The 26159-nt window shown below is 43.4% G+C and overlaps 1 protein-coding gene across 5 annotated transcripts in view; it reads right to left on the bottom strand.

The window, feature by feature from the left end:
• The window catches only part of Adamtsl3 (ADAMTS like 3), a 287753-nt gene that overhangs the window by 39684 nt on the left and 221910 nt on the right, over positions 1 to 26159 (bottom strand). For all 5 annotated transcript variants that reach the window (XR_013042909.1, XR_013042911.1, XM_076546303.1 and 2 more), the window contains exons 18-23: positions 21977 to 22169; positions 21690 to 21869; positions 13627 to 13780; positions 5820 to 6894; positions 4546 to 4673; positions 1616 to 1744 (exon numbers count right to left, since the gene is read on the bottom strand). Coding sequence is in view for 3 of the 5 variants with exons in the window: in XM_076546303.1 (XP_076402418.1) it covers positions 1616 to 1744; positions 4546 to 4673; positions 5820 to 6894; positions 13627 to 13780; positions 21690 to 21869; positions 21977 to 22169 (1859 nt within the window). In the remaining 2 variants the exon portion in view is untranslated. The remainder of the gene's footprint in view (positions 1 to 1615; positions 1745 to 4545; positions 4674 to 5819; positions 6895 to 13626; positions 13781 to 21689; positions 21870 to 21976; positions 22170 to 26159) is intronic.

The following is a 26159-nucleotide window of genomic DNA, read 5'->3' as shown; positions in this document are numbered from 1 at the left end:
CTGAGGGCCCATCCTGAGCACTGCAAATAAAGAGTCTTTTATAAAGGAGTGGCGTGGTGATATATTGTGTACTCTAATAAGTGTGCCTGAGGATCAAAGGACAGAGCCAGCCACTAGATTAGACACAGAAGTCAGGCAGTGGTGGCACACACCCTTAATCCTATCACTCAGGAGGCAGAGATCAGTCTGGATCTCTGTGAGTTCAAGGCCACACTGGAAACAGAGCCAGGCAGTGGTGGCACACACCTTTATTCCCAGTACTGGGAAGCACACATGCCTTTAATCCCAGGAAGTGATGTCTGGGCAGAGAAAAGTATACAAGGGGCGAGGAAGCAGGAACTCACCCTCTTTAGCCTGAGGATTTCATAGAGGTAAGAACTAGTGGCTGGCTGCTCTGCTTCTCTGATCTTTCAGTTTTCACCCTGATACCTAGCTCTGGGTGTTTTTATTAAAAGACCATCTAAGATTCGAACAACAGAGTTGAGCCTGCATTAGCAAACACAGCAGGAAAAGCTAATGCCACACAGGCTGCTGAGGCCCACTCACGGATGGCTCAGGACTATGTCTGAATAGAAGACACTGGCATTCCCAGTCTTAGACCTGGCTTTGCCAAGGCCACGCATAGCAGGAAGACATATCTAACAACTTCCAAAAGTCCCTTTTCTCAGACTCCACAGTCACCACACAACCTCCTAACTGAAAGTTTCTCTTTATTATAGATCTGCCCACACACAGTGCTCTGGCTTTCCCAGGATAAACATTCCAGTGTGTGTGTGTCAGTCACAGCCCACAGTGGAGACAAAGCGGCAATCTGTCTTAAACCTCTCTCTTGCTCTACTCCCACCTTGTGTGTGTGTGTGTGTGTGTGTGTGTGTGTGTGTGTGTGACAGAGAGAGACAGACAGAGACAGAGACAGAGAGAGAAGAACCTGCTAGTGACTTAGTGTGTTTGTACATGTGCTTGCAAGTTCTTATGTATGACCAAGTCAGAGGTCAACACTGGGTGCTTTCTTTACTCACTCTTCACCTTATCTTTTGAGACAGGTTCTCTCACTGACTAGCAAGACTAGCAAACTCTAGGAATCTATCTGTCTTTGCATCCTACCCAACAGAGCTGGGGTTACAGGCCCATGCTACTGTGCCCAGCTTTCTTTCTTTCTTTTTTATTTATTTATTTATTTATTTATTTATTTATTTATTTATTTATTTATTTATTTATTGTTTTTTGAGACAGGGTTTGTCTGTGTAGCTTTTCGTGCAGCCCAGGTTGGCCTTGAACTCACAGAGATCCACCTGGCTCTGCCTCCTGAGTGCTGGAATTAAAGGCATGCGCCACCACTTTCCGGCCTTCTTTTTTATTTTTATGTGCATGTTTTAGATCTGAACTTAGGTCCTTGTGTTTGCAGAGCCAAGACTTTACTGGCTGAGCAATCTCCCCAGTCCTGGCATTAGTCTTACCATATGGCATGAGCTCACTTTGAGAATTAGACAGATGGGAGAGTACTAGAAACCAGAATGTGAGTTCATCAGGATGATGTATGGAACACTAAAATGCTAGCTGTCACTTCCATCTATTGTTGGCCAAATACCTTCATACTGAAAATGATAATACTTACCTTTTACAGGACAGTGGATTGTCACATTTGCCTGAAGGGCTGCCTCCACAGTGCCTCCCACCACAACAGACAGATGGCTGTGTTCTGGTTTGGTGACATTTCTTTCAATAGACAAGATGACAGGTGCCTCTTAATTCAAAGGGAGTAGAAACTATGTTAGGTTTAAGCTCTTGTTCATTGACAAGCATTGTTGATTTGCTGAAAGCAGGGAAGAGTGCTGGTCTCTTTAACCCCTGTGGTGCCCACAGACAAGCACACACACACAGCTAGAGGTACTCAGTGCAGAGATGATGGATGGATGCGTGGATAGGAGGATGGATGGATGGATGGATGGATGGATGGATGATGGATGGACGAATGAGGAGATGGATGGAAGGATGCATGGATGCATGGGTGGGTGGGGGATGGTAGGGTGGGTGGGTGGGTGGGTGGATTGTAACAATGTATAAAGTGAAGATATTTTATCTTCATAACCAAAATTAAGGCTCTTTCTTGATCGTTTCACAAAGAAAGACTCAAGCTGCAAAACCGCATGGCAGGGCAAAATAGCATCTCTCACATGCAGCCTCAGATGAGTTGATGTGGGCCTAAAACTCCAGGGGTTGTAACCATCTTTATGGAAAGAGGGGTGTGGGATAGGGCAGTGGATCCTGAGCTATCCTGGTGCCCTTGGAAGGTGTTATCCTGGATGGAGAAGGCTCTCCAAGGCCTCTCCCACTGAGGTAAGAGTAAGCCAAGGCTCAGCTAACATGTACAAAGCATCCCAATGTGCTCTCTGCTCAGCAGCAACAAGACCAGAGCTACTCTTTAATCAATAATCACAAAGCCTGCCTGTGCACAAGGTGATGCAATCAGACATTTAAACAACAATATAGTTCCTAAAAAAAAAAAAAAAAAAACAAAACCCATATACAGTTTTCTTTTAGGTCCAGAGACAGACTGACTTGCCAATCACAGAAAAAATGTAGGGTTGGGGTTCATTAAAGCTGTACTGGGAAAGACCAGATAGACAGGAGCTCACAACTCTTGTTAACTTCCTTCTAACCATGAACATGTACAAAGTGTTTTCCTTCTGGATTATAGTAGGAATCCCGGTAAAAGTACTGAGTGATCTCATAGTCATTCACCCCACAGTGTGTGGCTCGGAGACTCCCCTTCTTACACCATCTAAATAAATTCATGTCCCTTAAAATAGTAAAACTATCACTCTTGAAAGGCTATTGGCTGCTGGAGTGCATCCTTAAGACACTTCTCACACCTCTCTACTCTGCAGAAATTCTTCATTTATAAAATCATATTAAACTATCTCAAGTGGATTAACACTGTTTGGAGGAGAAGTCAGAACTTGGCATTTTAATTAATGTGAAACAAATAGCCACATAAAACTTGTATTGAAGAAATAATAAAGACAAACCCACAGAGTCAGGAATTCATTCAAGGACTTTCACTCCTTGAAATGTGATAATTAATGGATTTATTCATTAACTTAGTCAGGACACTTGCTTTATCCACCTATGTGCATAATTTGTGTGAAGCAGACAATGAAAATATAAAATAAGAACACATGCAATCTTGTTCTCAAGAAGCCCAGGCTACAGAAAGTTCCATTCTTTCTTGGAATGCCTGGGGCATAGAAAGCTATCCTGAGGGGCGGGGAATGATGGGAAGCCTTTGGGTGGAAGGGATCTGTGGTTGTCACAGCTCATCCTCTGGCTTATGGGAACGTCACATTAGCTCTATCAGAAACCTAGGTTATCTGGGGATGCACTTAGAGCAGACTTGGGGGCACTGGCAGAGGAGGTGTCTCCTCTTCACTACAGAAACTACCTCCATTCGTGCTTGCTTGAAAGGAGCTAATGATTGCAGGCACAACAGTCCAGGAGAAAACAAAGGCCTGAAATAGAAGTTCTTAACCTATAGGTCACAACCCCTTGGGGATCAAATGACCCTTTCACAGAGGTTGCCTAAGACCATCAGAAAACATAGGTATTTACACTATGATTCATAACAGTAGCAAAATTATAGTTATGAAGTAGCAATGAAAATAACTTTATGGTTGGGGGTCACCACAACATGAGGGACTGTATTAAAGGGTTGCAGCATTAGGAAGGTTGAGAACCACTGGCCTGAAGGCTCAGCCTTGGGAAGGCAGTCATCCTCAAGTCATCCAGACCCAAGAAACTTTTAACACCAACAGGTTCAACTTTCTCAGCTTGTGGATGACAAGCATCTGCCATTAGGCTTAGCATCTAGGTGACCAAACTGGGTTCTAACCCACGATGTCGTCTCTATTCTCCCTTGGTCCATTTGAGTCACAATGAGAAGAAAAGGGAATAGTGAGCTGGGGGATGGCTCTCTTGTTTATGTCTAGTCCTAGAATATAATCTTGCCCCAAGGAATTACTGCCTACATTGTAAGCAATTAACAATGATCTTCTATTGTAAAAAATATTTTGTTACAAAATGACCATGTCCAGTGCCTATGAAGATGTATGCTGAAGTAAAATTACAATCCCTGGTGTGTGTGTGGGGGAGTGCTGGCTAAGGAGTGGCAGGTATGTCACCGAGAAAAAAGTACCAACTTTGAAGACTAGTGGTTCTCACTCCTCAGCTGATGGAACTTAAAAAAGTCAATAATGTCAACACTACCAATGAACCTCCATCTCATTAATTCCCGATTTGTGGAAAGTAAGCCTTAGAGCCATTGTTTCCAGAGAGTTGGTGTAAACTAGGAACGTGTTCAAAAGAGCAAGTGTCAAATGCATTCCAAACCCACTAAGGCAATGCTCTAGGCAGCATTCAGCAACCAGTGCTTGCACAAGCCCTGTGCCCTTGGGATACAAACTCAGGCTTTAGAGTGCTAGGGTTTCGGGTGATACACAAAGCCACTACAAGACCCCAGACACTCTAGGCTTCTCCCACAGGTATTACCTGCATATAACACCAATGAACTTTCCACATCTGAACCGAGACGATCAGCTATGGAACATTCATATATCCCTTGCTCTTTCTTTGTAGGATTTTTTATCTGTATCTTCCCAGGTTCCTCCAAAATGATCCTGTAAAAGAGTTAATATGAGTTAAATGAGAATATAACTCAAGGAACATACATAATTGCTGTAGGGCCATCGCAGGTTATGGAGAATGGAGACTGCAAATTTATAGGCTTTGGTCTGGCATGGAGCCCGAAAGATAATCATGTCCAGCCCCCTGCTTCAAGGAAGAAAGTACATATATGGAAGAGTGGGGAAGTCTTTCCTCTTGCATTAGATCAGAGAACACTTACAACAGACTGGGATGTGGACATATTGGCTTCTATTTTAATTTTATTAGAGTTAAAAAAAAATCAATGGCAGACAAGCTGTACATCTCAGCAGCTCCCTGGAAGAGAACAGCAGAGGGAAGGAAAACACCATGCCACCTGAGTTAAACAGACACAGATGTCAGATTCATGGTCACTGTGGAGTCACGTGGCAGAGTTGGGGGCTTTAGAGAAAGAACAAGGAAGTCCCGACTATAAGGGAAAAACCAAAGAAATATGCGTAGGTTTAGGTTCTCGCTAGCACCCGAAAGAGACAGGGTAAGGAAAGAAAAGAAAAAGAAGTCCCATCTTCCTGAGTCAGACCCAGAACCTCACTGCAACCACGATGGTGTGTGGACACTATCCCAGAGGGCAGGAATTCTGGCAAGGAAAAGTAAAGCACCTCACTTAAGCAGTCAATTAGTCCACCGATCCCTTCAGTGTGGCTTAAGGTGAGTCTGCCTTGAGGGATAGATAGTCCCTTGTTCGGTGATTGACTCGCCAAACTTGAAATGTTAGTTCTCTACTGAGGCCAATGATTCTAGTCTGTTGACCAGGAGTTTTTCCTTAATGGGTCTTTATCACTCTTTATCACAATACTAATTAATACTAATTAAGCTAGTCTCAGAAAGGCAAATATTCCTGGTTTTTCATTTCCCATTTGTTGTTCCTAGATTGTGTATAGATACATAAAGTCTCTCCCCCCCCCTCTCTCTCTCACACACACACACACACACACACACACACACACACACACGAAAGAAGTAAAACTGTTTAGGCAGAAGAAGGAGAATGGGAGAAAGCACAGTTTTTAGGAGAAGAAATCTGAAAATCTTTCCAAGCAAACTAGAAGAGGCCAGTGTAAGGTGCTATCAAGGAGACGCTGTGTTATTGGTTGACTCACTTCCCAGAGGGCTGCAGCAAGGCTCCATCCCTGGTCCATGTATACGTGGCCTCGCTGCTGGGAGTAACAAGACCGCAAAGTATATTGATGAGCTCCGTGCTTTTTGTAATGTACACTGTATTCCCAATCCTTGCGTTTATTGTTTTGTTAAATGAAACTGCAGGGGGTAGGGTGTGCCTCATGAGAACCTGTCCTTTTGGCTTCAAAGTCAGCTTGCCTGGGTTTTTTACGGTGGGGCTTTGGGGAACTCTTCCTGTCTCCCCTCCGAGCTGAGCCTCAGGAGCAACCTCCTCGTGGATGGCCCTCCACGGGACAGGCATCGGCTGAGCCTTGGCCAGCTCGGCTACCAGCTGATATATCATCTGGGACGCCAGGTCATCGCTGGCTTCTCCTGTCTCCATAAGCTGGCTCATGTTTCGTATCAGCTCATCAAACTGGGCCGTGTCCATGCTGTAGGCCCCCTGTTTCATGGCTGCCTCGAACTGCTTGCTCTTGAACTCCCAGGAGTTAGTGTTGCCCACAGACGTCCTGCACGGCCCCAACAGAGCTCTCAAGAGGGGTTGGTTGCTGATTGCCCCGTCGCGCAGGTAAAGCTCGTTTTTGTTATTCCACATCTGACGCATTTTGTGCCACGTGGCTCCCAAACTGTTGGCTTCATTGTGGTCCACCCCCGAGTGGCCCCGCACGTGCTCTCTGGGGGATGGGTGTGCAATGAGCCTGTTGTCGGTCCCAATGAGCTTGAGAACAACCGTCTCCTGGGCAGTGCCTGCGATGCACCTGTACACACCGATGTCCGGGGCTGCAAGGCTGTGGATTTTCAGGGAGCCCGACTTGGTGATGCCAAGCTGTTTGGAGTTCTGCAGACAGTGGCCATCCTTCTCCCACTGGATCAGAGATTTCTGGAAGCGTCTTACTGGACATTTGATGATCACAGATGTATTGAGCAGCAAGTAGGCTCTACTGCCGACGGTCAGGTTGATCCGTTTCTCCTCCCTCGTCTGAATATAGACTCTCCGGACTCCGAGAATCTGGGGGCCCCGCTCTCCAAGCCGTGTCTTCGTCCCGAGTTTCACTTCTGCAGGGGGAAAAAAAAAGTAAAGGAAAGAAACTGAGAGAAACCACTCACAAAGGTGATTGACAGCAAATTTCTGAGGTTGATTGATCTAGGCCTACTAATACAACTTTTTAAAAAAAGTTCTTTAGGAATTGTGAATTAAAACAAGAAAAATATCTTACATCCATACTTGGAGTAAATTTCACAGCTGTCTAGTGTTTAAGCAAGGATGCATGCAAGTTTGAACATGTTGCTTGGAGATAAAATATGTAAGTTATTTTATGAAGCCCTGGTTTGGCAGGCATGGGGTTAAATGACTTAGTGAAACAGAGGGAAAGTTTTGTCTGTAGTTGAGAGATGTTTGTTCTTTGCCACAATGGGATGATGGCTTGACCAGTCCCCAGTGTCTGGGGACAAGTCTCCATCAGCAGGAAGCTTCTGCAGCATGCTGGCCACCCACCCACCCACCGTCAGGGTGGCCCTCGGTGAGTTAGTTTGGCTTGGACCACAGCTATACTAAATCTGCGGGAAGAAGTGAGAGAAGGTGAGTGAATACATTCAGAAGGTCTGAAAAGGAGGGGGGTGGACAAAGTTCAGAATCTAGCCAAAATACGTCATCTAAACCACGAGGGGGATCTGAGGACATAGAGGAGCATGTTCAAAATAGAACTCTCAGGAATCGTAGATTCATAGGCTCTCAGGAATCCACAGGGTTGACCCCACCTTGATCTCCTGGCAGTGGTCCAGAGGGTACCTGGACCGGTCTACTCTGGTGACCGGCCTAGCAAATAACCTAGCTGTCATCATAGAGCCTTTGTCCAGTGACAGATGGAGGCAGATAAAGAGTTCCAGGAATCCAACTGATGAGAGAGAGGAGAGATACTGCAGGCGAGGGATGTTGAGATCATGATGGGAGGATGTGCAGAGATGACAGACCACACTAGTGGAAACCCATGAACTGTGGACTGGTGGCTGTGGAGCCCCCATGGGACTGGACTAGCCCCTCTGGACACAGAAGACAGTTGTTTGGCTTGAACTGTTTGGGGGGCACCCAGGCAGGGTGATCGGGATCTGTCCCTGGTGCATGGGCAGGCTTCTGGGGATCCAGTGCCTGTGGTGTGACACCTTGCACAGCCTTGGTGCAGTGGGAAGGGGCTTGGACCTGCCTAGACTCAGTGTGCTGGGCTCTGCTGACTCCCCATGGGAGACCTCAATTTGGGGGATGTGGGGATGCGAGGTGGTTTGGGAAAGAGGGCTGGGGGGTGGAAGGAGGAGGAAGGAGGGGGGTCTGTGGATAACATGAGGAGTAAGTAGAAAATTTCTTAATAAAGAAAAAATATGCAAGAGAAAAAATAGAAAGGTATAATAGAATAGGTGCTTTAAAGCCAGACATCTCTGAGTTTGAATGCCCGCTTTGCCTGTAGAATGTGCCCGTAAGTTTCCCTGAGTCTCTATCTTGCCTGCAAAATGACGATGGTAGGAATTTCATTCAACAGTTAAGAGTTAAGTCCATTTGCTTAGATCACATGTACTTTCAGCAGCAGGCACACTTGGGCTCTCATGTCTGATGCCTCCAACCAGCTGCGGGATGGCAAAGGCAGCCCAGAAGCAATGGGACAGAGTGAGAGGGAACCGGAGTTGGGGATGGGCTTTATTTGTTCCCATTGGCTCTAGTTGGCAGGTTGGGGCAAAAGGTTATATACCTACGATCCTGCCCCCGAAGGCACCAGCTTTTTCTCTTGCCTTTACTGAGAACTCATGTATTCCGGAGTGATGTGGGAGGCACTCTTGGCCCAGTTTCTTCTACTGAGTGACAGTGATGAGCTGCTACTAGTGAGGAGGGAAGGGAAATAAGCAAGAGCAGTTGTGTTGTCTGTGAGCATCCTGCCCACGTCTCTGCCACATACATGTCCTTTCCTAAGATGGTGGCAGGAGCACTTTGATCTGATCTTAGCATCAGGTATCATAGTACTTTGCTTATTAAGTCACACCTGTGTGTAACCAGGTTTCTCAGGATGCATGGGCAATGGATAGCTTTGAAACTCAGTCTTTAAGGACAATGCCAAGTCCAACACTGGGATTCATGGAATGGTGTAAAGTGCAGAGAAAGATTCTTTCAGGACAGTAGAGTCCTCTACTAAAGAGTGCATTTTGACTAGTGTGGCCCAGAACTCTATACAGGGAATTTTCTAGTTGAATAACTCAGGCTGGGGACAATACAAGAATGGTGTGAGGTCCACAGAGCAGTTTGATTCCTGGGGTCCAATGACCCAATATGGACACGTGCCTACCAGTAGCCTTCAAGATGTCTCTCATCCAAGCTTAGAGTTGATAGCTCCTGATTCCGTCCAAGGCAGGCCATGAAGCCTTCAGGTGGCAGGCAGGGCTCAGCTTTGGGTAGAGCACCTGGTACTTGACCAATGAAGCATGAAAGCTGGATGCCCCTCTGGCTACATACCCATTCATGGGAGACAAACCCCATGGTCCCACTCGTCCCCTTCCCAGCCCTGCCTTGGCAGTTGCTCACACTGAGGGTACAGAGCAGTTCAGACAGCAGAGAGCCAGGGGGTAGGTTGAGATTATCCTGCAGTCAGACACTCCCGAGACTCAGAAGGCTGCTAGGCTCCATTCCTTTAGCCCATTTCCCATTTGGCTCTCCTATAAGTCCCTTCAGAGCAGACCCCTAGAGTGCGTTATCATTGGGCCAGCTCTTGGGGGAAAAAGACTGGTTTGGGCTTTCTGTCTCTCTCACATCTGGAACTATTCCAACACTGTAAGACTGGCCAAGCCCGATGAGACCAGAGCATCATCATCTACCCTACAGCATGGTCAGGGATGGATGGCATCTTTTTGGATGGGCTTCTGGGCTTCTACCTCTCCCACTATCTCAGAGTATGAGGTACCACATCTTTGGCTTTTATAAACATTGAAACCCTTTCTTCTATATGTCTTCCTTCTGGGTCTTTGAGCCAGCCTGACATAAAGGCCAACTCCAGGTGCCAGGACATGTACAGCACATGCTTCAGTACTTCCACACCTGCCCTTTCTTCTCTATTTGTATTCCTGCCATTGCTCTAAGCCTGGGAAGCAGGCCCGATTTCTGCCCCATGCTATCCTGGCTGCAATTTACACTAGGTTCCTCTTGCCACTCCTTAATGGGCTTTGGCCATGCCCCAATCCTTAAAGCCTTCCTATTTCCCTGCTGGAACCCTCTTAGACTCTGGACCTCAGTCTGGCCATTTGGCTGGTACTGGTTCCCTCTCCTTCCATTAGGCATGGCAATCCAGCAAGACAAGCTCATCTGAATCTATGTCAAGAATTTGAAGAGTTAGTTTCTGGATGTACTTTAGGCTTCTTTGAGGGCTACTGACCAGAGGCCACAGGAATGCTATGGGTGGGACTTGCTAAATGAGTTAAGATGCCCTTGAGACCCCATAACCATGGTATGGCCCAAATCAACCTGAAAGAAGAGCTCCCACTTACTTGCTTCTGTTTTACTATTAACCAACTCCAGCCTGGCTTCTGTTCCTATCACCACACTAATATTCCCAGGAAAAGGCCACCAATGACCCCTACTGATAAATCCATCACCTTCAAATTCTTACCTATACACTTCTTTCCCTAATAAGATCTGCTCAGTTGTGTTTCTGTCTGAAAGGTGACTGACATTGGGTGTGAGGAACTCACTTGAGTTCAGAGGCTGGGCCCTGCCAGTGTCTCACCATGTGACACAGGCAAACTATGACAGTCGTCTCCTTCTTAAAGGACTAGTGGCTGAAGCTGCCTCAAAAGGTTCACAAATGACTGCCTAAAAGTTTACAAACAGGGCTAGGCACAAACTGCAAACTCAGAAATGCTAGTCAAGGGCGTGGCTTGTCCTAAAGTGAAAAGAACATCAGCTGACAGGTACGACAGAGTGAAAATCTGAACTTTTAAAGGGCCAAGTCTGAGGAGGTGCCTTGCAGGGAATGTTTGCCCCTGAACAGCTGGAGTGCAATTAGACTATATGGAGTACTGCTGGCCTTTAGGGTGGCACAAGACATCCTTCCTACCAGCCTCCAACTTCAATGCTCCCCAAAATAGCCAAGATTAAGAGCAGGAAAAAGCAAACCTCTCCAAGAACATGCATTTTACCTAAACCCAGGACACTGTTCAGTGCAGATATTCTAAAATGGTGTCTGATGAGAGGTCACAGCACAGTCAGGCTTGGCTTCTTTTGTCTATAGACTTCAATTATGGAGAGGTTAGGCTTATGTACGACCGTATATTTTCCAGTTTGGGGAAGGAGCAGGGTGGATTTGAGGTGAAGGAGAGAGGAAAGTCAAAAGTACGTTGTGCTAATGCAGCCTTGCTGTTACCAATGGGTAAACGATGAGATCATTCACAATGATGTGGCAGCATGGTCATGGGAAAACAGCTACTCTGAAGAACTTGTAGTGATTTCTTAGTAAACGGAGGTAGCCCACACTATCGCCCAGCTTATTTTAGACAGCATAAATATGCCTGTCTCACTGGCAGGGCCACATTATTTATTCTTAGAAATCCCAGTAACTCAAGCCAGGAAACAAAAAGCAGACAAGAAAATCGCTTGAAAGCAACACTAAGATGAAAGATAAGCAGGGACTCTGGCAGTAGGTTTAAAGAAAGGCATACATCTGGCAACAGGGGTGGTTAAGTGGATGACCAGAAAAGCCAGCTAGGTAGCCTGAGTTCTAGTACAAGAGCAGAAGGTTAGGAAATAACAGGGTATGTGGAAGCTCAGTGAAACATTAAGCAAATAGGGCATAACAGCTGAAAGCCTGGGTGTCGCCCAGCCATGGTGATGGCATGGAAGAATTGGGGAGGTTGGGGATGGGGATATTATGCATCAGAAAGGTCATCAATAAGGAACTTGGTTGTCCTGTGTATTGGCAACTGTGGGAAAGGAAGACAGGACCTGCTGGTGCATTCTATAGTAAAATAGAAAGTATCTTGAAGATCCCCATAGTGAACCTTGTAATGTCTAAGGAGAATGGCTGAAATGACAAACACATGAGGGGAGAACCCAGCAACAGACACACGTTGGAGGATGCGAGAGTGTCCCGCTCATCACCTGGCCCTCAGATGTAGTGCTTGAGTGTTCAGAGAGAGCTAATCACAGCATGGCCAAGCAAGCAACATCAATCAGGGGTGATGACCTGAGACCAGACAGTGGCAGAACTGGAGGTCAGCTCAGGTGACTGGCTATTATTTTTATATGTTTCCTGTCGCTTCTATGGCCTACATGGCCAGTATGCTAGGGAATACAGTGGGGTAAAGAAAAATGCCTTGTTTTTCTTGTTATGTTTTCTTTCCCAATGCTTGCGAAATTCTCCTCGCCCCTGAATGCCAGAATGATTTATAATCCCATCCTGTACATCACGTGTCCCAATGATCACGACATAGCCCCACATAGCATTCTGTCTATTTTCAATGTGGCTGCTGCTGCTGACATTAATTTCATTTTCCTCCAAGGCACTTTACAGCCTTGTCGCACTGATAGAAATCAGGTAGGCCAGTGACTAAAACAAACACCACGCTGTGCCATTAACCGCAGACATTCCTGATTTCCAAGAGGCTTTAAAACTTAGAGTCTCGGGCTTTTAGAATGTCAAGATTTTGAAAATATGTTCTCAAAGTCTTCCCAGAAAAAAAAAATGTTAGTGTCCATGAATCAGCAGAGAGCAGCAACTAAGAGCGTGGGCTCCAGAGTCAGACAGACTTGTGGTCAAAGAGGCCGAAGGGTCCAATTGGCAGTCCTGGAGTCTTGGGTAAAACTCGGGTCTTGCCTCACTCTTGCATGCCTTGTCTCTACATGAGGACGCTGTCTGACTCTCAGCTTTGCTGGGGAGGCTACATGAGACAGACACGCAAGGTGCTTTCCGTGGTGGGAGGTGATCAACAAACACCATGACTTTTCCACTGAACTTGACGCTTGGATTGCTCTGTTTTGTGAATTTCTCCAGGAAATACCGTCAATAAACCAAGGACACACACACATACACAGCAACAGCAAAATGATCATAGCTCATCCCTGCTTTGTCTCACTACAGGCCACAATGCACGCTGTTTTACATGTTAATGAAGACAATAAAAAGCAAAGCAGAGACGGGCCCCAAAGCTGTTATCTCAGGGTCCCCACTCCCGTCTTTACACCTTTCTGCTGCCTGTTTGAAGCTGCTGCCGTGACAGTCCTGATCTCACTGGCTGTGCTCCTCTCGTGTGCTACATTCACACGAATGTGTAGACACGCATCCTCTCACACACACGAGTATGCCTCATGCAGACTGCCTCTGAATAGACTGAAAGCATGCTGCTGACATCATAGCAAGCTTCGTGATTTATAACAAATTGGCGAGATATCCAATCTGCCATCGACTTAAGCGAGCGTGTTTTTATGCCAACTGATTTTGACTCCTACAGAATAAAAACGAACATTAAAGTACGTTTTATCACATACCCAGCTCTTCTCCTTTTAATAATGTGAGTACAGATACACTTCCGGCAAACTAAGCCAAGAAGCACTTCAACTTAGTCCCAACAAGGTACGCTCATGAGCAGACATCCCTTAAAATGGACTTTCCTTAAAATTCTTCCCAGGTCTCCCCAGTTCTAACACTCACCGCTGAAAACAGGCTAGAGTTTTGCTTGGGTTGCTTCACCCCCAGAGCTGAGCCGGGCTGAGGGATGCAATGGGAAAGGAAGATGTAAGCATGGCGGCGGCTGCTCACTTACTGCTGCACACAGGCATCTGGCAAGGTCTCACGAGGGGGAGTCCCGGAAGGCCCCTGCACAGCATCTCACCGAGGGGGACTCGCCGGCCTTTGGCAGTCAGCCTTTGACACACCTGCTTTCTCCTCTGGAATCCAACACCACAGGTGACAGAGCACTGCAAACAGAGTAGTAGTGCACGTCAAATGGAGCATGCGCAGGACAACGCACGGACGGAGCATGCGTAGGACAGCCCGCCAAGGGAGCAGTCTCCAAGGCTGATTTTCAGTACATAGAGAGCTTCTCATCTCAACTTCTCTCGCCTTTCCTCTCCTTTCCCTCTCTTCCTCCTCCTCCTCCTCCTTTTTCACTAATCCCTCCTTTCCTAATTTTCTTCCTTTCTTCAGTCCCTTCTTCCTGAGATTAGCAAATAACTGACAGTCATTTATTGTTGTAGAATTTATGATTTCATTTTTTGACATTAGAAGTGATACCTGATTTATTTTGGTGTGTGTGTATCTGTGTGTGTGTGCTTATGTGCACACGTGAATGTGGGTGTGTGTGCATGTGCTTGTAAAGGTCCGAGGACAAGTGTTCTCCTCTACCTTATTTTTGAGACACTGTCTCTCACTGAGCCCAGGACTCACCAACTGACTAGACAGATTGGTCAGCAAGCCTGGGGATCCAACTGTCTTTACCTCCCCAACCCTGCCATGTAAGATTACAAATGTGTACCACCACATCTTCGTGTTTGTTTTTTTTTTTTATGTGGGTGCTGGAGAGCTGACTCGGGTCTTCATGCTTGCATGGCACATACTATAGTGACTGAGCCATCTCCTCAGCCCTCTAATGTGGTTATACTGTATGTTTCTACAGTAAAACAATGATAAGTGGAGAATGTCAAACAGATATGTGAAATCACTATTGCGCAGTCCTGTCCATAACAGCTACAGAAATTAAGTAGTTAGCAATATATTTAACCAAAAGGTAAAAGATCTGCACGATGAAAACTATAAAACATTGATGGAAATAATTGAGATGGATACACAAAAACTGGAAAGAGACCCCATGATCAGAGATTAGGAGAATGGATGTTGTAAAACGTACTTATTACCCCAAGCAATCACATAACTAAAGCCATCCCCTTCAAAATGCCAATGATGCTCTTTATAGAACTATTTTAAAAAAAGGGACCCTGCCATACCATTGGTATATAAGAACATAAATTAATACCACCATTATAGGAAACAGTAGGGAAGTCCTCAAAAAAATTAAACTAGAACTACCATGTGCTCTGGCCATCCCACCACTGGTTATTTATCCTAAGGACATGAAATCAGGATGCTGAAAAGGAACCTGCTTCCTTGTGTAGTTTATAGCAGCTGAAAGATGAAAGCATAAAAATCCATCACCGATAAGTGGATAAAGAGACTGTGATTTATATCAATACTTATTCAGACCCGAAAAATGGAATCCTGTCACCCGTGACAACATGGGTGAAACTGGAGGTCATTACATTAAGCAAAATGAGCCAGCACAGAATGACAAATACCAATACAAGAATTCTGTAGCCTGAAGAGTCAGGGCAGGGGGCAGGTGGAATGGGGAAGAGTTGATAAATAGGTGCTAAGTTACAGTGAGGTAGGAGCAGGAAGTTCTGGTATGTTATGGTCCAGTAGGCTGATTATAAGTATCATTAATGGACTGCATATTTAACAAAACTAGGATTTTTTTTTGTTTTTGCCAGAAAGAAATGGTATACCTCTGATGTGATATACATTTGAGGAGATAGGCATGCTTACCTGCCTTGAACAGTCCCCTACACAGACAGATAGACAGACAGACAGACAGACAGACACACACACACACACACACACACACACACACTTCATATTTAATGTATCAATGAACAAAATAAAACAGAAAACATGTATGGTTGAGTGTAATTTGAATGTCTCCCAAGATCCATATGTACAGATAGACATGGTTCTTACAGAGGTGCTAATGGGAAGAGCCGTACCTTTAAGGGGTGGGATCTAGAAGGAGGCTCTTAGGTCACTGGGAGTATGTCCTTAGAAGAGATTGTCAGCCTCTTCCCACCTGTCCTCCCTGGCTCCTGAACTGAGATGTGGCCACTTACTCTTACTATTGCTGTCTGTCACACTCCCCAGGGATGAACCATGCAAGCCACAGTGCCTTTGAAGTTCCTCAATTTGTGAGCTACTGAAATCTTTCCCCTTCATGAATTAATTGCTTGGTGCATTGCTGTACTGATGCAAAGCTGACTAATACAGAAAAACTCCATTAAAGAATGACCCAAACTGCTATATACAAAATAACATTAATAATCATCTAAGGTAATGCAGTTTTAATTTAAAACTTTAATGGAATTTATTAAGTGTACTAGGAAAAAACTGAATAAGATTACAGGATCTGTTGATGGTTTGGGTTTTTTTAAAAACCATAATTAATTTCAGAAGGAATACTCTGAAGTTATTACAGAAGATTAAAGAAACATGAAACTTGGATCATTATTTTAATGGTGTATTTGACTTAAGAGACTATCTAGGGCCTTTTGCTAAGCAAGGCAAGAAAATAAGGCCCCTTCCATTCCTCTACCACGCCTTTCCAATTCCCAGTTAGCTTCCATTACGTCATCGAGATGACGTCAAGACTTCTAGTCTTTACAGTCTGTTCTGCACTATCAATGGCTAGTTGACTTGTTTTAATTTAAATTTAAAGAATTTACCATTTACTTTTCTTTTTTAAAAAAAAATGAAGGTGGGGCTGGAGAGATGGCTAGAGGTTAAGAACACTGGCTGCTCTTCCAGAGGCCCTGAGTTCAATTCCCAGCACCCATATGATGGCTCACAACCATCTGTAATAAGGTCTGGTGCCCTCTTCTGGTATGAAAGCAAACATTGCAAGCAGAACACTGTATACATAATTAATAAGTAAATCTTTTTTTAAAAAAATGGAAGAAAAGCACTGGTATAATGGTCTTCTTTTAAAAAAAATGAAGGTGAATGAATGATCTTTTTGGTCCTCTGGGTTCATCACAAAGGCATATTAGATGGTTCTCTGACCTATTCCTGTTGCCTGTCCACTATGCAGAGCATATTCTGTCAACCTTCTGTCCCTCAAATCCTGCTCTGTTGTCCTCTTGTGTTGAATGCTCATGGCCAAATGTGGGACCCAATAGGGACTTCTGCTATTGCTCTACTAACCTTTTCTGTTCTTAGACCTATGGGCTCTTCAGCTAAGCTAGCACCTGGGCAGCTGTCCTCCACATTGTATTTAGTTAGCACATGATAGTCCATGGTTTGCTCATAAACTTTTTTTTAAAAGGAAGTCAATGGTTCCATTTTATCTCAATATGTTACTGTTCCTTTAGTTTTGTTCTTCTCAACAAACACTGTTGAGGCATTATGCTTGCCTGCCTCCCATACCTATCAGTGCTCCTAAAGAGCAACATACATCTTACTTGGTGACTCTTTTCCAAATCATTTCACACCATCTATTCCAGCCTGTGTATCACCTCTCTAATCACAATAACTTATTTTATTGTTATTGCTTGTGAAGCAACCTTTGGTTCTGTTTGGTTTTTATTTATTTTTTGAACTTCATTATGTTTTGTACAATTTTTATTGCATATACTTATTATTAATGCATATAAAATGATTTATATATACATAAAATTTAAAAATATAGACATCCCTTTTAGAGCTGAGTCCTCTAAAGTCTCTCATTCCCTGCACATTGTGCAGGTATGGGTCTCTGCATTTGTTCCCATCTACTGCAAGAAGAAGCTTCTCTGATAAGGGTTGAGTGAGGCAATGACCTATGGTTATAACAATACATCGTTTTGTTGCTATGTTCCTTTAGCAGAATAATAATAATAGCTGAATAATAGTTGTAGTCAGGCAGTGCTGGTGCATACCCTTAATCCCAGCACTTGGGAGGCAGAGGCAAGTGGATCTCTATGAGTTTGAGGCCAGCCTGGTCTACAAAGTGAGTTCCAGGAAAGCCAGGGCTAAACAGAGAAAGCCTGCCTCAAAAAAAAAAAAAAAAAAAAGACAGAAAATAAAAAAGAATAATAGTAGTAGGTTTCTCCCTAAAGCCCATGACCTACCTAGTCCCAAGTTCTTGGCCACCTTAGCCATGTCAAGTATAGGCTTCATCTCATAGAGTGGGCCTTAAATCCAAAGAAGAGTGGTTGGTTACTCTCGTAAGGTTTGTTCTGCTGTTACGCCAATATAACTTGCTGGCACGTCTCTGTTGTAACGCACAGGGTTTGTGGTTGGGTGATATCGATGATTGCTTTTCTTCTTCAGAAGTATGCAAGGCATCTTCCAACACCACGAATGCTAGTCGGGAGGGGTAAACTTCCAGCTGGGTACCAGCTCAATCTCTCCATGTTCGATGACAGTCAGTTATGTCTTCAGCAGTAGGGCTTATCATCAGGTTATGGGGAATAACTAATAGCCTTGGCAACAGCCTGTGATGCTTGAGGAGTAGGTCTATGAGACCCTTTTGGCATGAAGGTTTTATGTGGTGACATAACATGTCTAGTCAGCATTATATGGTGATTCCATTTGAATTGATTTCATATATGTATCAGATAGCATACACAAAATGAACTCCTTGGGGTTTTGTGGACTTTTTGTTTTTTAATTTGTTATTTTGAAGTTTGTTTTGAACTTGGGGAGGGTTGAGAGAGAAAGAACATGAAGTTAGGTGGGTAGGGAGGTGAGTAAGATCTGGGAAGAGTAGCGGGGGAAATAATATGTCCAAAATACATTGTATAAAAATTTTTAATGCAAAATAAGCCAACAACAATTCAAAACGGGCTTTATTTTTGTCCTTGTCTCATCTTAACAGCTCCTGTTGTTTTTCTGCCTCCTTCTCTTCTCTTCTAATCACCATAAAAATGTCAGACCTCACGTTTCAGCCTTTTCCCCGCTTCTTTGGGAACACAGAACCTGCTTGCCGCTTTCTCTAGGGAGTACCTTGATCAGTTGCTTGTGTGGCCTGCTTTAGATGCTTTCCCTGCACCCTGCGTCTTTCTACTTCAAATTCTCATGGTAGCTTGGAGGCACAAATCCCACGCCTGTGCTCTGAAGGCATCCCTCTGCTGGTGAACAGAACAAACTGCGAGGATGACGAGCTGACACATTTCACAAGGCTTCTCTTCAAGACCCTATCATCAGATCAGTTGTTTCCTTTACCCACACCTCTGTTCCAATTGACAGCATCGGAATAATTGCTGGGACCAGGGAAGGAAGTTTTAAACTATGTGGTGCATTGTAACAATCCAATTATTGCTGCCTCCATTTCTCCCTTTACCCCACTTCACCTTTGGCATCCTTTCTCCATGAGGAGGCAAATAAATGTGGTTTCTCCTCCAGCTCCTGCTCACCCACAGTTCTGCAAGGACAGTGTCTGCTGTTCTCAGGGACAGCACCTGGTCCTCCACCCAACATCTCTCTAATCAAAGAACTCTGAACAGGCCTTTGAGGTTGTCCGAGCTTACTCCTGTGGAAATCTGGATCCCTCTTGGTGCTCAAGGAAATATTTGTCATCACTAAACGTTCCTTCTCACTTTGGTGCAGATTTTTATGGTGTTTGGCAAGTGCGTTTCATAACTTAGAGTTGGGGTTGCAGCCATTTCATTGTTCACTGAAGAGTGTCTCTTTTATATATTCTCTTTGTGGTGTGTTGTTGAATTCCAAAGGAGAGGAATGAAAATTTTAAATGCCATTATTTTCATGTTAGCATAAAATAAACAACTAAAAATTCCATATAATAAATGTAAACAACTTTTTATTAAATACCACCGAACCAATTTTGTTCATATAACACGGTGATTAAAAAACTATCAAGCCAGGCAGTGGTGGTGCACACGCCTTTAATCCCAGCACTCAGGAGGCAGAGCCAGGCAGATCTCTGTGAGTTTGAGGCCAGCCTGGTCTACAGAGCAAGATCCCAGACAGGTACCAAACTACACAGAGAAACCCTATCTCAAAAAACCAAAAAAAGCGCCGGGCGGTGGTGGCGCACGCCTTTAATCCCAGCACTTGGGAGGCAGAGCCAGGTGGATCTCTGTGAGTTCGAGGCCAGCCTGGTCTACCAAGTGAGTTCCAGGAAAGGCGCAAAGCTACATGGAGAAACCCTGTCTCGAAAAACCAAAAAAAAAAAAAAAAAGGAATGTTTCAAAATGAAATCCACTTTCTTTTCCTCTTACATCACCTTCTGAATATGTTTTTCTTTCTCTAGCTAACTTTATAATCAGCGCCACGCTACCCATTAACTTCCTAGGACAGAGCTATAAAACTTGCCTCTTTTTTGCTCATTCACTGTGGAGTTAATGTCAAATGTGTCTGTTACATTCCCCAAGTCTCTTTCAAAAACTGTACTTAAAACATTTTTATTAATTTGTTGACAATCTCATACAAAGTATTGTGATCACATTCACACTTAATCCTCCCATTAACGCCTCCTAGCTCCAGAGGACAATTTGTAAGACTGTCATTTAGTATTTCACTTGACTTGTGATGTTTACATAGACATTTCCAGTTGTGCTAGTTTTAAGTGTGCACAAGATATACAGGGAATTATCTAAGTGAATCATTTCTTATCAACAAGAAAAACACTGTCTACTATTTTCTACACCGACAGCTTCATTATCTGCCAGTCATCTGAATCCAACCTCTACTTTCTATGGCTTCTCTGTCTCCCATGTCTTCTAGCTCTAACACATGATCCAGGCTGCCAGTTTGTCTTAGCTTCTGAATATTCAAGTGTTTCTGCCATACTTTTGAGGATGCTGGGGATACACAAGAATAACCTAAATCTTCTCCCATCTGGTTACATCCTTGGCTTTCCATCTCACCTCCCACCGCTTCCATCATGAGTCCTGTTCTCACGTCCCAGGAGACTCATAAACTCAAAAGTCACACACTGTCTGGAATACCCTTTGATCTCATTACCACAGAGATTGCCCTCATTTCTTCAAACTAAATATTAAAACCACAACCTCTAAAACCTTTCTCAGTACTGAAGAAGGAACAGAGGTTTCCACACTTCCCATAGTTATGCACGTATGGCACCTATGTTGGGTTCCCCCTACATGAATATGAGTCTTATTTCATCTACCTGCCTTCTTAGAGTGTGAATTCATTTAAAACTGTGTTCTTGGTGTCTCTGATTCCTGGTGCCTCTAGCAATCAGTACAGTAGTGTTCAGTAAATGTCCGTTGTTTAAGTGACCAAGCATGTAAGGCTATGAAATAGGACTATTGAATTTAGAATGAGCATTATAAGTTAATACTTGTCATATTATAAATAGTTAATAACATGTGCGGTCAATGACAACCTATCCATTGGATAACACTGATAGAATGATCTGAATCCAGAATCATCTATTTCCTTGGCTCCACCAAATACCAATTATAAAGGTAAAGATTAAAAATGCAAAAGAAATACCCAACCAAGTTTCTTGGACTTTGTAATAAAGAATCAAGAAGTTGGGGGCAGGGTGAGAGACTCCCAGTGGTTAAGAGGGCATACTGCTCTTGCTGAGGACCCAAGTTCCATTCCCAGCACCCATGTTAGGTGGTTCACTGATGCCTGTAACTCCAGTCCAGAGATATCTGACACCTCTGGCTCTGTAGACACCTACACACACACACACACACACACACACACACACACACACACACACACACACACAAGCTTAAATTTTTTTTAAATATTTGGAAGTGTTTTGAAATAAAGAATCCAAAAATTGAAACATCTTGAGGGCAAGTCCACTTTAAGTTTAAGCTGAAGATTTCTTCTGTAAGATTGTGTGCATGTGAGGGACACAAACACACACATAGAGAGACAGAGCACGTGAGTGAGCAAGAAGGAAAATGTGAGCAGGAGGACATCTTTCATGTACTTACTAGGTTCGCAACTGGCTTCTGAGTGGCCATGCCCTGGCTTTGTGCCAGCTTTTCACTAGTGCTGGTCGGAACCTCTTTGGGGAATATTTAGCAGCTGAAACAAAGGAGGAGCAGAGAGGAAGGGGTTAAGAATGTCTCTTACCTTTGACCAGTCTCCAGCAGTCAGCTGTGGAGGGCAGTCTGTCCTGGCACAGGACTTATGAGAAGATGCCTTGGGTCCTTGGCACAATTCATCCGACAAATTCAGAAAGCTTCCATCTGTTAACAGCTGTCGACAGGTGACTCTCCGGTTCTGGGTTCCCCCACCACATGTCCTGGAACACTAAGAAAAGAGACTGTGAAGCAGTGGCCTCACATTCTGTTAATGCAAAGCAGGGCTCCCGCCACTGTCGTAAGCAGAACGGGACACGGGTTGCCAGGCTTCTGTACCTGCTGCCACTCTTCAATATACCAGCTAGGAGGGCAATCAAACTGATTGCATGCTCGTAAGGCGTGAGGCTTTTCATCTCTGCACTCCTCCAGAGGGGCCGGGGATTCCTCAGGATGTAGGCAGTACACATCTCGGGTCTGGATTCCAACGCCGCAGGTAGCTGAGCAGGGTCCCCAAGAGCCCGTGTGCCATCTGTACCAAAAAAAAAAAAAAAAAAAAAAAAAAAAAAAAGAGCCAGGTGAGGAAAAGGCAAAAGCGACTGGGAAAAAGGTGAAGCTTCAAATGAGGCAAAACACGACAAGCACAGGCCATCTCAAGTTCCTCTCGGGACCGCTAGAAAATCAGTTCTCAACCCGTGGGTCGCGGCCCCCTTGGGAGTCGCATATCGGATATTTACGGTACAGTTCGTAACAGTAGCAAAGTTACAGTTATGAAGAACCAACAAAATGATGTTACATGAGGAACTGTAACAGCATTAGGAAGGTTGAGAACCACTGCTCTAGATCGGATTACTCTGTACAGGCTCCACACTGTGGCATCTCCCCGAATGCATGTGATTGAAACACAACCTTTAAAGGGAAGAAATGCCAGGGAGGCGGTTAGAGAGCTCACTTGTCTGGGAAGATCCTGAGTGACAGGGAGCAAAATGCGTCCCCTGTCCTGCCCTGCCACCACCATTCATCAAAAATAAAACCTTGACGTGGTTTTCAGTCCTGAGGCCAAGATGATTTATAGAGGCACCAAAAGAGGTTTTAAATGCTTACAAACACATTTCAGGAATCTTCAGGGCACCTGGATTCGTTATTTGTAATATCCTTGAGAAAAATTCCTTTCTGTTAGGACTGGATTTGCAGCATATATATAATGTGATTCCTTTCTAATAAGATCTTGGAAAAAATCAAGTTTCCTTGTGAAACAGCTGGGAAAATGAAAACTACAGCAGCTGCATTAAATTCATATTTCCAAGTCACTTCAGCGAAGACTCTTGCAGTGTACACCCCCACCCGGAGCTTACATGCCCCATTTCCCGAAGTGCTGGGGAATGCCATTTTTAAAAGTATTTGCCCATCTGATTAGTGAAATGTTGTATATTATGGCTGTTTTACTTGTGGACATTTGATTTTTTAGGGAACATGAATTCTTAACTAGTTACCATGGAGCTACAGCAGGAGCAAACCATTTAAAATGCTTAAGATGTATGTTAAAAAATATGCTGGTGGTTCCAGGGTATTTTGTAAGGCAAAAAAGAAAAATAATGAACTTCATAAAGTGAAATAAAATCACATTTAGCAGCGAGGTACAAACCTATGATGCAGCAGCTAGTCATCAAATGCTAAAGTGGACATAGAGTAATTATGTACAGTACAGTGTGTGTGTGTGTGTGTGTGTGTGTGTGTGTGTGTGTGTGTGTGTGTGTGTGTCTGTGTCTGTGTCTGTGTCTGTGATTGTATTATTAAACCAAAAGCTTCTCATACAACCAGATAAGCACACAACCATTGAGGTCTGAGTAACAGCATTTCTGGTTTTTTTTTTTTTGTATTTTTCTGCCTTTTAATATTTAATGCCTTTTATTCATCATATGCCTTTTATTCATCATATAGGCATTCATTCTCAGAGAAGAACAAGTTCACTCAAAAAATATATATATTTAAATGTAACTTTCGACTTTCTCATTTCTCTTTTTCTGTAACAAACATGTTTACTTTTCCAGGGAAAAATGAAAAAAAAAAAAAAAAAGCAGTAGTACTCGTGATACGATACAAAGAACAAACATTTTATTAATGAAAGGAAGTTTGCTGGTGCAGAACTAACAACCCAGGCTTAACAGTAGAATAAGAAGCAGGTTGGAATGTCCATGTGTTAAAGGTTCAGTCCCCGGCTTGGCACAGCTCTCAGGTTGTGGAACCTCTAAGGGGTGGGGTCAGTGGGAAGCTTTAGGTCACTAGGGGCGTGTCTTTGGAAGGGTAGACTCCAGCCCCTTTCCCCCTCTGTCTTTAGCCATGAGGTGCCTGGGCTTCTTCTACCAAATCCCCCCAGCATGATGCACTGAGCCTTTACAGGCACCTATGAGTAGAGTACCCCTCGGTGGGGACTGACACCTTCCAGACTGTCAATCAAATTAAAGGTCTCCCTTTATCAATCAGTTGCCTCTGGTATTTGTTAAAGTGTTGGAAAGTTTACTAACATAATGCGCATGTAACATGAACTGCTAGGTATAGGAAACAATTATTTCTATTTAATGATTTATTGGAAAATATATTTGAAATAGATTTCTAGAAAACAGCAAAATGTTCATTCAAGGACAAGACTCTATTAGCTTAGTTATCCATGGATTTCCTACAAAGTTTCAAGGCATATGTCAATCCCATTTGATGTTTAGTTCTCCAAAGTAAAAAACAGAATTGAAATATTTTAATGGATATTATGAAGTTTGAAAAACACTTGGGCACAAAGACTTACATAGAAAGAAAAGAATTTGACATTTGAATATATAGTCTAAGTCCTGCATAAACGTGGAAATCACAACTGCAAAGAAACATCTTAGTGAAGACATCTGTGTTCCACAAAGATTTACATGGTGAAGCACTGTCTTCCGATAGGATGAGGTTTGCGCTGAGGCTTTTCAGGAGTCATTAGAGGGAGAATAGCCGTAGGGCACCTTTCTCCCTACCGTCTGCAGACACAGGGAGAAATCGGGGCCCAAAGGCCAGGCAGAGAATGCTCTCCATAAGCCAGACCCTACGGGCTTTTGCTTTTCACTTTCTAGCCAAGGGGAAAACAAAGTTCTAGTGTTTAAGTCACCCTCACAATGGTACTTTGTTCTCACAACCTGAGATCACTAATAGAGTAAGTTTTCTGACCAAACTAGAAGCAAATTAGACAAGACCTAAATATTTTGAAAGTATGCAGTAATCTTCTAAATTACCCATGAGCATGTATGAATTCACACAGAGAAAAATGTCTGGAAAATTATATATGAAAATATTAATAGAAGGAATTGTAGTTAGTGTTTTAAAATGCATATTAATAAAAAATAAAAAGTCAAAACTAGTAGGAGACACCTAAAACTGATTAGAAGAAATTCAATAGCCTTAAACACATGCTTGAAGAATAAAGATTGACTTTAATAATCTTAGTTTCTACTTCAAGAGGTTAAAAAAAGCAATTAAAGTGAAAAGTAGAAGAAAGGAGAGATCAATGATAGATAGATAGATAGATAGATAGATAGATAGATAGATAGATAGATAGATAGATAGATAGATGATAGATAGAGAGACAGATAGGTAGAAGCACAGAAATAGTACAAATGAATAAGCTGGAAGATAAAAACATCTGTTTCTTAAAAGTCTAATCAAATTAACAAGTCTTTGAGAAAGTCTAAAGCAAAAGCACAAATCACTGATGTCAGGAATTTAAAAGACAATCTTGAAAAGTGAAGTCATTAAAATGAATGTAAGTTTATAATAAAAACAGTCAATAAATTTGAAAATTACAACCTCCTGCGTCAGTATTCCAAATGTTGGGTGAGATCCCAGATACACACCACCTTGGCATGATTGTCTGTTTTATGGTCATCAAAAGGGGCCTTCCTTCTCACAAGAAAAGTCTATCCTTTCAGAGACAAAACCAATACATCTCAGTTTATGGGATGGATAGTTAGTTTCCATCAAATATAATTTGCTTTTTCACTAAAGTAGATACTGGCTTTGCATGGGTTCTCCATTTTATTTCTTATCTTCATTTTGTCCTAGAGCTTATTAACTTGATAGGCGAAAATCTATTAAGTCAAGAAGTCTATGTTGCTGGATTTGGCAACTGCATGCACCCATGCAAGCTCGAACTTTAACACTGGATTCCTATTCTAGATTCCACATTAGGTTTTTTTTTTTTTCTTATCTCAGGCTTTCCTTTCCTTCTTATAAGCCTAGTCTATATTTCAAGTTGTTCTGTATACTTAAAGGGATTTTGTTTTGTTTTTGTAGCCCAGGCTGGCCTCAAACTCACAATCCTCTCCACTCAGTCTCCTAAGAGCTGCAATTACAAGTGTGAATCCTCATGGCCATCTCAGACCTCCACTGTAATATTCTACCTCCGTGATGTCTCAGGGAATGGACAAATGTAAGCAAGGCCTTTGCCACGAGGCCACGGAATCCTAACTCCCATTTGAAACTTCAAGGGCAT

Source organism: Peromyscus maniculatus, chromosome 1 (genome assembly GCF_049852395.1).
Source record: "Peromyscus maniculatus bairdii isolate BWxNUB_F1_BW_parent chromosome 1, HU_Pman_BW_mat_3.1, whole genome shotgun sequence".
NCBI classification, from domain to species: Eukaryota; Metazoa; Chordata; class Mammalia; order Rodentia; family Cricetidae; genus Peromyscus; species Peromyscus maniculatus.
Note: the sequence above shows the minus strand (reverse complement) of the source record. Positions and strands in the feature narration are given on the sequence as shown.